Here is a 16007-nt window from a genome sequence, read left to right as displayed (position 1 = left end):
AGTCCAGCTGGAGTAAGTTTTTCAGTAGTTTCAGGCCTAGTTTTACTAGTCCAGCATTTATTAGAGGGTCAGGATCTCAGGTCAGCCCTGAGTTCATGGAAGACTTGTCTTAGAGACAGCAAGTGGGATCAGTGCAAAGCAGCAAGGAGGAGGTCAACAGGCAAGGAGCATGCACAGCCCAACACTACTACTGCTTCTTGGCGGCCTTTTAGCTGGCAAGAGTCAAAGTCTATGGTTCTACTTGACATTTTAGCATGAATGCATGGGCAGGGATGGACGTGTTACTGAGGAAGCCAATAAAACAGGGAATTTTTAACAGAAGATAAAATACAAAGGAAAAAGGAATGGAGCAAGGAAAATCAGGGAGAAGTCTGCCTCTACCTACAAGGAAGAAAACGAAATGTATTAGGCCCTTGAAGACTGCAACATGAATATTGCAGATGACGTCCTTCTTGTCCCACACTTTCTCAAAAAGAAATGGATATGGCTGTCTCAGCACCAAAGGGAAAAAACTCTGGGAAACAGAGCAGTATTTAATTGTGCCCCAAACTGTTCATAATTGCTGTACTGAGATCTACTTGGTGAGAATTCCAGCGGAGCACAAAAACTATTCGTATACAGTCTTTCTGTCCTTACAACTGTTTAAACTGTTGCTAACCACATTACATCTCATAATTTAAAGCACCATCAGAACATAAATGGTTTACTGCAATTTGCAAAGGGGTTATGTGTGTTCTTAAGTATGTAAAAGAAGCTTAGAGAATGCTTTAAGCTTACAGATGTCTTGATAAATTACTTTTCTGTAACTTCAAAAATGCATGCAATGTATTTAAACATCTGTATAAGGTTCAAAAGTAAAGTTGGGAGTTTAGGGTTTTTTTTAACTCCCTTTCCCAATATTTCTAAGTAAAAGCTTCCAATATAAGGTCAGTTGACTGCAAATCCTTAAGAATATATTAATTATTTTATTCCATTAGTCATAGAAGATCCACTTTTCAAAAATATATTATACCTGTCACTAAAAATGATGAAAAGAAAGCAGCAACTTGCCTAGAGCTTCCCCCAATTACTGAACACAGCATATGAGTAAAAACCAGCAAATGGCCATGAGACAGTGAAGCATCTTTTGCTGCTGCCACTTTTACATTTTTCTCTTGGAAATAAAAATATTTTTGTGGCTTTTGAACAATCCAGAGAGATTGCTTTTCAGAATACCTAGATATTTATCAACTACTTAAGCATTTATGAGACCATTTCCTAAGCACACAGGAATTCCAAAGGGTATTTCCCATAAGTTCAGTATAGCGGTTCTTAAGTCTCTGAAAATACAATGGTTCAGATAAAAAGATATTCAGTATGCACCTGGTATTTATATAAATATTGCTTTTCTTCCACTTTCCTTTTGTCCTTTCTTTTCCATGATTTGTAATGAAAGCAACACTCAGTTTGACATACTTTCTAGCTCCGTGTGTGTGCACAGTTAATGCCGAATTATATCAGAACAATATTACATTTAATTGGGAATGGATATGAGTGAATTTTTTCAATTTCAGAGTATGTACATGCCGGCAGAAACCATAAAAGTTCTGTAATTCAACAGTGCTGAAAATACACCCAAAGCAACTTAAATGAATCATTCTTTCTCCCTCAACCCGGTATGTTTTCCTCCTCAAAATATGGTTCTTTCTCTACAGGAAAAAAGGCAAGAATGTGTTAATTTTCACTGCATTATACTCTCTTTCTTTTTTTTTTTGTACTGCACTTTTTGGTAAGCCAAGATAATGTAAACTTATGAATGCAAGATATGAATGTACAACCTATGAAGACTTAAAAGCTATTTTTCATTCACTGAGTACACAGACTGCAACCCATGTATGGTACTCTTATTTATTTTAACTTCAACTTCCAACTGTTTTGGACAAAAACCCAAACAATACAGGATTTAGCATACATTTTGTGGGGCTGCAGAACTGAAAAAGTTTAGTGTTTTCTGTGCTGCACTAATAATGTTTCCCATACCTACAATGAGAAACATAACAGAAAACAGAAATACTGCTACTGACATTCTGTGCCTTCTTTTGGTCAGTAATATATAACATACACTGAAAAATAATCCATTTTCTTTGTGCATTATAATTGAAACATATGTGATACACAAGATACATTTAAATCAGTATCATAAGAAAATAAAGATTTTTACATTTGCAATTGGGCAGTTTCTGGGCATTGACTGCATGAACTGATTCTATCTAAAGTACGAACAAACATTTTTAAGGAAGAAAACATTATTTTTAAATCACATTTCTCTGAATCAAGGATTACAAGACTGCCTGATTTGTTTCCTTTTTCTTTATTATGTTCTTGATGCTACTCAAAAGTGATTAAAATAACCCCAAAACAGGGTTCTTAATAGTCATGAAAGCATACAGACAAGGAAGAAAACAGAGTATTTGGTGTGAGGAGGGAGTCAGGGAAGTTAGATCTCGGTTGAGAAAGAGCCCAACTCATTAAGGGTCATATCATTTCACTATGAATTTGATACAGTTGAATTTCAGCTATGCGGTTTCAACATGGATTTTGCCCTCCTTGGTATGTTTTATGTTAACCATTTGAATAGTCATGGAGGATGAACTGGGGATGACAAGTTCCTACCTTGACATCCTAGTAAGAGGTTACCCTACTGGAATACCAGTAAGAAAAATGTTTATGCTTCACAGATGGCCCATAGTTCCAGTTATATACAGGAAATTTTGCCTTTACTAGGAGTATATTTGTATACAATACCGTTTCAATTAAACAGGAATGGGAAAATAATGCAGAAAGTATATGCAACATTACTATTACAAAGTTCAGACTTAACACATAATACACTAAAAATACAACAAATTGCTTTTGGATGAGCAGTTTAGAGACTACTTCTATTGCCGTACTATTACAGATTACTATTTAAGTATATAGCTGTGCTGTATTGAACCATTCAAACGTGTTTAAAACCCTTCATTGTAAGAAAGCAGATATAAGTAGTTTGGGGGTTTTTTTGTGGGGTTTTTTTGTGTTGTTTTGTGGGGGGTTTTTTTGTAATTTACAGCAAATTATATCTCATTGTTTAGGCTATGAATGCTTTACATCTGTGACTGCACAGCGGCAAGCACAAATGGGCCCAAATGTGATTGCGATATCCAAGTAAGAACACGACAGTGTATTTTGCCAATAACTATCCTCTGTGAAACTTGTAATTAGATGTTTCACACAAAACCAAATGAAAAATAATCAAGATACTGCCCAAATGTATGTACGGAAAAAAAAAATATAATAAAAAGAGGATTAAAAATAATATCTCTTCTTCACAGTGCCTAGCATAACTTGTGAATTTAAGCATTTCAGCTGGAGCATCCTCTGGTAACCCTGCATTCATCCAACAGATACTCAAACCCCCAGAACAGCTAATTCTGTGGCCAGGGTTTTCAGGTTACATATGCAGGCAAATTAATATTTTTGCCATTTTAACAGGAAATACAAGCAAACCAGGCAAAACTAAAAATTCAGGCATGCATCAAATTACTCAGACATCGACAGTCCCAGGGACTTACAGTTTTCAGCAAAATACTTTCTAAGAGATGTTCCTAAAAGAAACATGGAAGCTTGACTCCCACAGGCAAGTAATCTCACATTAGCAACAGCAACTCCTTTAGAAAAGCTTTAGTAGACATTTAACTAGCTCTGGGATATACCTGATTATTTAATCCCTGCAGAGGGAAATTTCTCACAGAAAAAAATACCCATCAACTTACCTTTTCCTTCATGTAATGTTTTGATCGTCAAAAATGATTCTAAACACAGCGTTGCAGAGCATGGTGTCTGATTATATCCAAATTATAGCTCATATACGTGACTTCAAATATTTTTCTTAATGTCACCTCTGTAAATTCCCCATATTGAGTGAAAATCTGATTAGTTTCCTTTTTCCTTCACCCTTGTTGAATGTTCTGACAACTAAATCTCTACCTTCTATTAAACTTGTTATTAAAACCACAGCCTTTTTGACACCTCTGAAATCCTGCTGGCGAGTTTTCATAGATGTAACTACATATCTTTATTACCATTGAACTGCTGTAATAGAGGGAAGAATTTAGACTTTTGGATGCATTTTTCTCAGTTAAAATTGCTTCTTGCTACTTCTGCAACATCTGTCCACATAGCTGCAGTGCTCTGTTCTTCAGATGATTCAGAGTCTGCCCAGGTGGCCCAGAAGGCCAACAGCATCCTGGCTTGGATCAGAGGTTGTATGGCCAGCAGGACCAGGCAGGGATCACCCCCCTGTACTGGTGAGGCCGCACCTCAGACATGTTCAGCTCTGGGCCCTCCCTACAAGACAGACATGGAGGTGCTGGAACGTGTCCAGAGATGGGCAACGGAGCTGGGGAAGGGTCTGGAGAGCCAGCCTGAAGGGGGGTGGCTGAGGGAGCTGGGGGTGTTCAGCCTGGAGGGGAGGAGGCTCAGGGGAGACCTCATGGCTCCCTGCAACTGCCTGACAGGGGCTGTAGGCGGGGGGGGGGGGGGGTGGGGGGTGTGTCGGTCTCTTCTCCCAGGTAACCAGCAATAGGCCGAGAGGAAACAGCCTCAAGTTGCACCACGGGAGGTTTAGGTTAGCTATTAGGAAAAATGTCTTCACCAAAAGGATTGTCAAGCACTGGAAGAGGTTCCCCAGGGAGGTGGTTGAGTCGCCATCCCTGGAGGTATTTAAAAGACCTGTGGCACTTGGGGACATGGTTTAGTGGTGGACATGGCAGTGTTAGGTTTACAGTTGCACTCAATGATCTTAAAGGTCTTCTCCAACCTAAGTGATTCTATGATTTGCTTGGAATAAACCACCTTCAGATAAAGTCTTTTTTTTTTTTTTTTTTTTTTTTCTTTTTTGTATTGACATTTTTTTCCTGTTAACTTCCATGCAACTTTCATTTTAGCTATGTTTATAATTATCACAGTGGCCTGTCTGGGATAGAGGTTTGCTCTTCATAGTTGTCCATATGGTACTGTGTTTTAGACTGGTGACCACGACAGTGCTGGTAACACCCCAGTCAGTGTTGCAGCTGCTGCTGAACAGCGCCTGCACAGCATCAGGGCCTCCTCTGTTTCTAACTCTGCCCTCTCAAAAAGCCAGCTAGGGGTGGGCAAGAGGTGGGGAGGGGAAACATGCTGACGAAAAGGACATTTCATCCCATATAACGTCATGCTCAGCAATCAAGCTGCTGCTGCTGCTGGTGGTGGTATTTTTTTCAAAGCAGCCATTGCTTGGAGACTGGATGGGCATCAGTCTGCTGGTGGGAGGTGGTGAATAAGTGCTTTTGCATGACTTTTTTCCCCCTCCACTTACTAAACTGTTTTTATCTTGACCCACAAGGTTTTGCCCTTCTGATGTTCTGCCCTTCCCGCTGAGTGGGAGGCAGCAAGTGACTGGGCAGGGGCTTAGCTGCTGACTGGGGTCAATCCACCACAACATACCACAGTAAGAAGCGGAGGATGCCTTTGAAGTACAATATCTTGTTCACCAAGTCACAGTTCTCTAACCACAGAGCAGACTAGGAACCGATAAATAAAATTGTTCTTCATTCTGGTTTTAAATGCCCTAAAGTATCTTATTCACCCCACAAATCCTGACCTTAAGCTATGTTTACAAAGATGGTTTAGTGAACGTAACACGCTGTGACCTTTTTCAGCCATTATATTGAGTATCGTATGATGCATGACTAAAAGTAGCGTACAATATTCAAGCACAGATTACAGAGACTAGGAAGTATTATACATAGCATAGTCATATAGCATCATAAATACCATATTTTAACTTTTGAGGTTTTTTCTAATCAGATTTTCAAAAGTAAGTTGCTTGGTAAGTATTTAGAACATGAAAGTCACACAGAATCATATAAATATTTTGGTCAGAAACACCCACTGAAGGATGATGTATATTTACATACCTAGGGGTGGAAATGCCGCTTTCACCTAACAGATAGATTACTATGTGATACAGAACGGCAGTTCTGGAAGACAATAATGAGTCACAGTGGGAACCAACTAAACACGAGCCCACAGTATTATTACTGCAGTGAGAAAGCCTAGTGGCATCTCTTCGTTGGTTAAACAGGAGAATAGTAAAGAAAAATGGCATGATGATTTGTAACTGCAGAAAATAATGAAATTGACTGTAAATACTACATACTCATGTCCATATTTTCAAAAAAAAAAAGCAGCACACAATGATTTGAACTTACCAAACATACAAATCTGCAAATCCACATGGCCACTTCAGTATTGATTTTAAGGATGATGGTGAGAAGTAGTAGTAGGAGCAACAAAGGAATTCATCGACTTAGATACAATATGAGGCTGAGAAGGAAGAATCAGACAGTAGGAACCCTGTTCTAAATAGTGATTTAATTAATTAAGGGAACAAATTACCAAGGGAAATTATGGTTTCTTGATGTCTTTTAAAAGTGAAATACTTGATACTCAGTAAACGTAGTGGTAAGGCCTGAAATCTTAGAGCCTGTGATATCAGGGTGACCCGATTAATTGTTCTTCTGGTCATAAAAGAAGTATGTATCTATTGAGTTCTACTAGTTACAGTATTAAAAGTGAAGACTAGAAGTACTGATGATATTCTAATTTACACTGCTACATTTAATGTTCAAATCACCATCATCCTTAAAATCAATACTGAAGTGCCCATGTGGATTTGCAGATTTCTGTGTTTACAGACACACATAACTTACATGGTTTCTGTATCATAGACACATCCAAATGACTGGGAACCACAGTGAGGAGAATTTGGATTTCTTTCATGCTATAATCTGTACTATTTATTTGTGGTTATCTTTTGAAAAATATAGTTCTCTGATTGTAGATAACAGGGTAATATGAAATGCAGAACTAAACTGTGGACACTGAGTGTCATCTACCATACGCTCCCTGCCTGTTACCTATAATGCCATGCTGCTACCTGAGCATGTTTAATAAGCACTAACCTCACTTTCTGTTTGCTTATTAGTGATTTCACTGCGTACATCCTAGTCTCGTATCACAGATACTTGCTCATGTTTCACTTGCTTATCTTGCTACCTTTTACCACTTTCTTACTACTTTCTCTGTCCTCCCTTATTTATAATTTCCTCACCTTATATTGCTTACTATATTGTGTATATTGTGCTTAAAGCTGAACCTGGTACTTATCATTTCACACAGTAAAGTCATACTGTCTTTATTCTTTCCGTCAACATTCTTAGCTAACTTCTTACCCTGATTTCTACTCTTTGTGCATCCAATTACTTTGTATTGGAGAGTGCTACTTCTTTTGTGAATTGCTTTGTTTATTGATAGTTTTAATAAAGGAAGGGGCCTCAGCTTCTCTCTTCCTTTAGAAGTGTTTTGGGTTTATGTGACTTCAAAGGAAATTAGGAGAATTCTAAAAAATAATCAATCTACTTAAGAAAATGAATAGTTAAAAATCTTAAGTATTGTATAAGTACGTTCCAAGATGTATTGGCCCAATCACCTTCAGACATACCAGTTAAGAAATGAAAGCGAAGTTGGATGCAGCTATTGAAAGAAACGCTTGCAGGCTGGCACTGGGAAACCTCAATATCATCTCTGATTACAACATGAGAAAAGATTAGTGAGTGATTACTGGTGACAACGTCCTAAGCCATTCAAGAATGTGTTACCATAAACTATAGAAATGTCTTCTAATTATCTATGGAGCTAAAAAGTGAATCGTTGAGTGATGCATTTACTGTAAAACAATTATTTTAACAGAGAGGGTAAAATAATCAGTCTGGAAGGGAAAAAAACCCAAACAGATCTTTGATTAAATCCAATCTCAATGGATACATAACACACCACACACACACACACCCAAAGTGTAAATTAATGAGGGTTATTAACACACTTAAAAGATCCCCTGAAGAAAGAAGATAGTCAAAACAGAATTACTTCAAATCAGTAGGAAAATTACCAGTTGACAAGGTAGCTATTCAAATAACTGTAGGAACTGGGATTAAAATAGTTTTAGTACTCACACAGCTGTCAAAATATTTGGAGGACTTCTAGTAGTCTATTTACTACTAAGGCTATATGTTTTGCCTACTGTGACAAGTCAAGGTAGCTTTTACAAGCCCCTTCCACATGTAAATAATTTCCCACAGCTTTCTGTTTTTGGATTTTTTTTTCTTTTTGCTGATTATTTTTTACTGATCTGAAAAATCAGTTTTTGGGGGTTTTTCTTTGGTTTTTTTTTTTTTTTTCTTTTGTTTTTTCCACACCTTGCCCTTGTTTTGCAGTAATTTTAAAATGTTTTGGAGCTTATGAAGTGGCTACACACAAGTTAAAATTTAGATTAACATTAGAAGCAGAGTATTTTTCTGTGATTACTTTTCTGCTTCAAATAATAACATTTCATTCCAAACTAACAGTTGCAAAGTAGATACAGGTCATGCAAAATGAAGCATTCTTAGAGTTAAGTAGTAGTAGTCATGATAGAAGTTTACCAGCAATAGACAAGCCATTATGACAACAGTCTCCAAACTGTAGCTCATGAGAAACTTTGCTCACAATATTGTGTTACATTGCTTAATGCAATGGGAAATAAATATTTAAAAAAAAAAAAAAGTTACGTTGAAGTCAGAAGGAAAAAAAACCTAACACGTGGAGTTGCCCAAGGTACATAATTTTATTAGCATTACTGCTAATGGATAAGTGAAGCTTATGGACCACTACTTTTCAGTTAGGCTTTCAGTTTTTTTCCTTTCCTACCTAATTTTCAAAACCTTATTAACCACTTAAACAGTGCTTAATCTCCTAGGAAAAAAAAATGCCCTGCTAACAGTGACAGCACCACAGGCTGTAGTGAGAAAACCTAAAAAAAAAAACCAACCGTGTCCCCAAGGTCAGCAAAGTGACTTCAGCTGGAGCCCTGGATAATGGTTCACGTGAACTCGATTTGCCTGCCCACTAGCTCACGTTCACATCTTCTTTTGAAACCTATGAAGGGGTTCCTTCCCATTTTTTATACCAATAATAAATTAAAAAAAAACCCTTCTGCATTTTCAAGGTTATGGAGTGACAGTTTGTTGAGTAAAGATCTTCTTTCATCTCATAGCACATGCTTTTTCATAAATCAATCGGTTATTTTGAACTATAGCCCAAAGAACAGAGGAAGTATCAGATGTGTCCATTATTAAAGTTGAAATTTTAGACAGCCCATCACCGAGAAGCTAAATTGGAACTCAATCAACAAAAGCTGATGCTATTGACCTCAAAGACAGTAATGTTTTACATTGCATTTTTGCAGCTCTAAGCACTTACTTTATTACCTGTTCAAAGTACAAGGAAAAAATCTGAAAAGCTAATGAAGAAAACACATTTCTAAGAAAAACTATTGTAGTCTTGTGCTTCAGGAAGGTTGCACAAATAATTGGGAAGAAAATTAAAAAATAAAATCACATATTATATTACCAAGGAATGGATAGCACAACTGCACATGACTCATCTTTGCAGCTAAATGATGGGATTGCATACAAATGCCACATACAAAACTACTGTGTTGCATCTTTACTTGCTTGGGTAGGTACCGCTAGAGGTTACTAAAACTGCTGAAAGCTTGCTAATATTACATTATGAATGCACTATAAATAAAGTCTGGGAGGTAAAGGTTAAGGTTCTGCAAATTCCAAAAGAACACCTCCTAACTTTTTCTCCTACTTCACCCTAGCCTGTTAGTTTAAAATCTCTGAGGCATACTCAATATTACCTAAATCCCAAGCATTAATATTTCAGTTGCTATTTAGTTTAATGGAAACATTCTTTGTGACTGAGTATGCCAGTAAATTAATGACTTCTGTTAATGTCACAGTCTCAAGAAAACCTATCATCCCATCCTCCTAACCTCAAAAATGTTAATCAGAGCAGTAACTATATGTCAGTGGCATTTTTCTTACACATGTAAACACCAAACACATACTTTGTTTGTTTTGTAACATGTAAGTAACATGGAAGATTTACTAAGTGTCTGAACAAAAATCTCTATCAAAAGCACAAACAAACCAAAATCTGTCACTCTTCTCCAAGAAAATGGAAAATGCTGATAAGCCCAACATGGGACAAAATAGGTTCTTACTTCTGCAGTGAAAATCTCAGTCACACCAATAATTATGCCATATTCTGAATTATATTAGGATAGATAAATAACTCAGCACTATGGACATAAAACAACATATCTGATATTCATGCAAGGTACAGAAAGAACATTTTTGTTGTTCTTTACTAAATCAGTAAGTATAATACGACTTATTAGCTGACAGCAAAAGTACTATTTTGCCTCTTATTTTAATAAGAATCATGTCACAATTAACATGAACATTGGCCTTTTGTTTCAGAGATTGCATACAAGAGTGACTTGAAGCATATAAATGTCATATTCTGTTAATTACATGAGTACTTGTAAGCCCAACTTTCTTCTTACCTTTGTGTATGGTACAGGATCCCAGAATAACAAATAGAAACAGTTTAGAAATTCATTCCAATTTAGTTTTTAACTTCAGTATCTTTAATATTTTATTAGCCAAAGTAATGTAATTTTTCATATTTTAATGGCTTTATGCATTTTTTGGAATGTTGAAATATCTATACCAGAACATACATTTGGTATATTTTAACGAAGTTTGTCAGAATGACGCTCTGAAAAATCAGCAAACATTGATTTTCATCAGCAGTTCTGCATAACTCTCAGTAAGAGAAATAACTCTCATTTCTCATTTCATAAAAGTTGTTTGTCTCCGCTATTTATTTGGGGGTTTTGTTTGTTCTTTCTTTTTGCACCATTTCAGAGGTGCAGCATTGCCACTGGGTCCTACTGCTCACAGGAGCCTTTCCCAGAATGTTGACCTAAGACATTTTTCGTCATCCCACTGTGAGAAAAGGAGAAATCTTGTTCGTCTGCATATCGAGTGTGCCCAACATCGCATAGCCTCTTTCTTAAATGGATCATGCTTCTCCAAATCATGTATTCTCTCCTGTCCAACTTCCCAAAAAGTGTTCAAACCCTTCTCTGTTGTAGTGCACATGAATCTTTATCCCATTTACAGCTTAGATTAATACATTAAGATTTGAGACGTATTTTCTTCCTGAGTTAACAGTACCTGCACACTTCCCTTTACTACCTCTCTACACTTAATTTAGCCAGTTCCTCTCACAGTTTTTACTCTAGCCTCCTCTGCCTATTTTATGGCCCAGGCAGCCTTATTCTCCATGTTTTCCTCGTGCTACAAACTACTTTTCTCCCACATATTTACTCTAGCTTTTTTTAAAAAAAAATTATACTTATTTGGGAAATTCTCTAATAAATTGAATCCCAAGTGCAGTCTTAAAGTCCTTGTATTCTAGTAAGTGCTACGAATTCTTAAAACACAGCAAAGGTCCTAAGACACCTGAAAACTTCAATATGCTGCAAAACTAACATTAAGGGTATATATGACCAACCAAATAGTCATGTTGTAATAGCTATGTTTTAAATCTACTTTGACTACAGGTCTTTTTGTGCTCTTATAATGTGGTTACTGTTACTGGGGCTAACTAAAGCTTTTAAGAATTTACAGAATAACTGAAATTATGTCTTGTGTGCTTTCCAAATGCCAGCCTGCCTGTTCAATTCAACAGAGCTCATCACAAAGCTAGAGTAAAAAATTCCTTGCTATATTTTCTCATCCTGGTATATGACGGTATTTGCTTCTTGCGAAAGAAAAAAATCCCTCACTGTATTTTCTCATCATAGTCTACAGCAGTATTTACTTTGTCTAGAATTTTTGAAGGAAGAAAAACTTGCAAAATTATAACTCAGATTGCATGAGACTGCATACTAAATGTAAACCACAGAGGCAGCTGTAGCAGACTGAAATTATGTCCAGGAATACAAAAGAAAATGGAAAATCCTGAAAAAGAGTAATCTATAAAGTTGAAAATAGGCTGAGATTGAGAAAAGTCACATTGCTTGAAATCCCTGAAGGCAGAGACACAGAAGGCATTTTATAAAAATAGATTATTAAGGTGCTGAGGATAGACAATTTTACTTCCTTCTGGAAGAGATCACAAGAAATAAAATAACTAATAATGAAACAACATTTTTCACTCAGAAAACCAGTATTTTCTGAGCTCATTTCAGAGAAGCAAGTAATTATACGCCTCATACACAAGAATTAAGAGATAATGCCAGGTAATATAAAAATAAGCGATATACAAGATGTGCAGTGGCATCAGATCTAGAAGCTGATAAAATAGGTGTTAAACACTCCAGTATATTTTATCTTAATTAAAAAGTGAAACTACAAGTGCCTCTGATATTCAGTTATGTGCATTAGCTGGGTGGAAAGAGAAGATAGGTTTTGGAAGTGTAGCCACTGACAAAGCACTGGTGGGTGACCTTCAAAGAGTAAAAATGCTCCCCTTCCCCCTGCTCGGATGGGCACACCATCTCCAAGTATTCCAGACACCGCTAACACCCTGGGGTCCTGCACGCAATATCAAGTGCTTCCTGGCAATCTGTACTAACGGTATGACATTAAACTGGAACAGTGAACTTTAATCTAGACTGCTCAGTGCAGGGAAAAAAGCAAAAGATTTCAATTTTTTTCTCTAAATCTTTAAATTGGTTTAATGACATTAACATATTTATAATGGGGTTTTTTGTGATTTAGCTAACCTGATACAATTTTACCAGATGCTAAAGTCTATATTAATCCTCATTTAAATCATTAAAGTTTTGTTTCAAGTTATAAAATCTAAAATGATTCTTTATTTCACAAAAAATGTAGTCATAACACATTCCTCCAGCATAGGAATTTTTAATATAAAACTTTATGATGTGTAACAGAATTGGATTTCAATATAGATTCTCAATACTCAGAAAAGCAAAAGAAGGGCATCATAACGTGTACTCATGTCACTCTCACAGCTGTTATTTCTACTTACAAGACAAGCTGCTCCAGTCATGAGAACAACTAAAATCTTTCTGATGAGTCTATGCTGCAAGAATGTCCACCCAAGTATAACAGCCATTCACTCAGAATGCCAAAATCAAGACAATAAAGCCAAAACGGTGAGTGACTTACCCCATTTAAAGGAAATGTTTTCCATCCTAGTTCTCCGAGGGCAGCTGTAGTATCAAGTAACACAACTGAAAATGGAAAAAGAAATGGTATGTTTGTGGTATTGCTTGGTTTAGACATACACAACGTAGTAAAGTATTGAACTGGTATGGACTGAACGTGCTATACTAGCCAGGTACATCTGCATAAAACTATTTTAACAATTAAAATATTAGAGTAGGAATATCCAGTATCTAAACATATAGGCTTTCACGGCTTGCATTTCATTATCAAATGTCTTAGAAGACATAACTCATACACAGTTAAATACATACAGGGTAAATCTTTTGCAGAAATTATTGTCAAATCACTATATGCTACCGATGCTTAATCATTAAACGGTGCCTGAGCAAGCACGCAAATTTCTGCAATCCCTTGCCTGGAAATCTAGAAAGCCTGCACATGGACTTAAGCATTAAAGCTAAAAAAATAAACAGATTTTCAAAAGTAAGATGCTTTAAAAAAACCCCATACACTTCCCAGAAATAAAGTTATACAATATATATATTGTATAATTCCGAAAAAACACAGACTAACTTTAGGGTTGATATTTTAGGTATAACATCACAGTGCTGAAAGCTCCTACATATATTTTCCACCACTTCTGTCATACTCATCGTGGTTTTTTTAATATATGACAGCATGTGTGTTCTTGTATTTTACAAAATGCTTATTATTTTAATATGTTAAATTACATTAGCCTCATTCTTCTCTTCCTTTCAGTAATAATGCAAAAATTATACAGAACACAGCTCATAGTGACATGAAAACTAAATATTTAGTACATAAGACATTGTACCTACATGTACTACTGCCCTCTAATGGAACTGTTTCATCTGACCCTCTAGTTTAAGAAATGTAAATTAAGATTTAAACATAAAATTAAGTATTGCATAGGGCAGTTTATTTTAATTATAAAGTTGCTGTGTTTGGAACACTCAGTTCCTCCTTACAGCCCACAAATTCCAGTTCTTCTTTAGGTGGTTAAATGACAGAGAAAAATGAAGCTATCACATCTCTCTCCATACATCTGGGAGTTTTATGCTGTTACGCAGTATATTCCACCTTTTATCTGTTCAAATAATCAATGTTCAGCTGTCAATAACGTGCTTCTGTAAAGCAGTACAGCAGCAGTAGCAGAAGCCAGACACCATGGGATTTTCCCTTATGGAAAAGGCACACTGGTAAGGGAAGTCACCGATTTACTAGAGGAAACGCCACCGAGCATCTTCCCTTGTCTTTCGTATCAGTGACAATTAGAGTTCCTCTATATGTGAATGCATGTTGACTTCTAACCTGAAACTGAAATGGTCTTATCAGTCAATTTACAGTCAGGTAACAAGCTCAACATTAACCAAATAAAAGTTTAATGATTTATTTGGAGAAACTAATGACATTTTAAAAAGAATATTCAACGAAGGAGAGTATTCTGCTCCCCAGTTCTTCACCACTTCTCCAGTTTATGAAGCTTTGTGAATAACTTGAAGATTATTTTCATTATCTATACACTTTTTCAAAAGCCCTATTTTACTTCCAAAAAATGGAATCACTACCCTACTGAGACTATTGCTGCCTTATGCTTACTTAAAAAGCTGTGATTTACAGCTGTCATCGTATTTCCCATTTGAATCAGGCTACCGTATTCTTGTTGAAGAGTCAGAAAAGTGTCTTCCCATGTGGCCTGTGATGAAGCAGCTGCCTGTGTAAACCTTCAAGTTATAAAGTACTGCAGATCTGTCACCTCCAAAAAATTTAAGCCACTGGGTTTAGATATTTCCATTTCACAGGGAAGACCAAATGCTCAGCTGGTTTCAGGATATATTTCGGTTCATCTTAGGAGTTTGTTTTCTTCTCTCCATCTCTCCTCCACTCCTCTCTCCACCCAGAAAATGTGGACTATTTGTAAATGTACTTGGTTTTCAGCTGAGGTTATATCTTGCTGCTTAGCAAGTGCCATTCTGATGACATTTTAATTTTTTAATACAGAATTAAACAAATAATCAAATAAACCCCATTATACGTTATTGCTAAAGCTATGGATCTGCAGGCAGAAATGAATTCTTTCTACAAACAGGACTGTGGCTTGAAGTGTCATTACAGTTTTACAGTTTTTGTGTTAGCAGGACCATGATTTAATAAACATCATCCAGGTATTAAAAACTAATACTTCCATGGAACAAGCCCCAAAATACAGGAAGGAAAACTAATTCATTTCTTCAGTGGAGCCTGAATTAATTAATTCCTTGCCTGAATTAATCTACTACTTGAAAGCTCAAAGCTATACATTAAAAAATTAAATACTAGAGTAAATTCATCACTGAAAATATGCGGTTTAAATTTAGTTGAACCATGATCTAATAATATTTCTTCTATACATTTACCAAATTATCCCCATCAAATAACTGAGTTTTGTTAAAATACAGTTTTTGATACACTTTACATACCAAGCCTCTTGTACGCTCACATATGCTCACCTATAGCCACCAAATGTTAGAACCTCCAACTGAAGAATTCAGACAACCAGACAACTACTAACTAGACTTAAAATACTACCACCTTCAGAGTCAGAAATGAGAATCATAAAAATTAAAATACTTTTTCCAATAGCACTTGTATTACAAGACATAAAATAATTATCAATCAAAAATGTGCAAATACTGACAGAGCAAGTAAACATTATGGCAAAGAAATACAAACCCCAGGAAAGTGGTGAAACCAGCAGGGCCAGCTATATAAAATGAGGACACAGATAAAGTAATAAAATCCTCACACACTTCAGTGATTTGGAGATATCTACATGATTGACTTCAGTGTGGG

General features: G+C 36.3%; 1 protein-coding gene across 2 annotated transcripts in view; it reads right to left on the bottom strand.

Moving 5' to 3' along the window:
* Positions 1–16007, bottom strand: part of EPHA6 (EPH receptor A6) — a 513074-nt gene that overhangs the window by 462062 nt on the left and 35005 nt on the right. For both annotated transcript variants that reach the window (XM_055803065.1, XM_055803066.1), the window contains exon 2: positions 13155–13219. In XM_055803065.1, coding sequence (XP_055659040.1) covers positions 13155–13219 — 65 coding nt within the window. The remainder of the gene's footprint in view (positions 1–13154; positions 13220–16007) is intronic.

Source organism: Falco peregrinus, chromosome 4 (genome assembly GCF_023634155.1).
Source record: "Falco peregrinus isolate bFalPer1 chromosome 4, bFalPer1.pri, whole genome shotgun sequence".
In the NCBI taxonomy this organism is placed as follows: domain Eukaryota; kingdom Metazoa; phylum Chordata; class Aves; order Falconiformes; family Falconidae; genus Falco; species Falco peregrinus.
The sequence above is the reverse complement of the archived record's forward strand: the minus strand, read 5'-3'. Positions and strand labels throughout refer to the sequence as shown.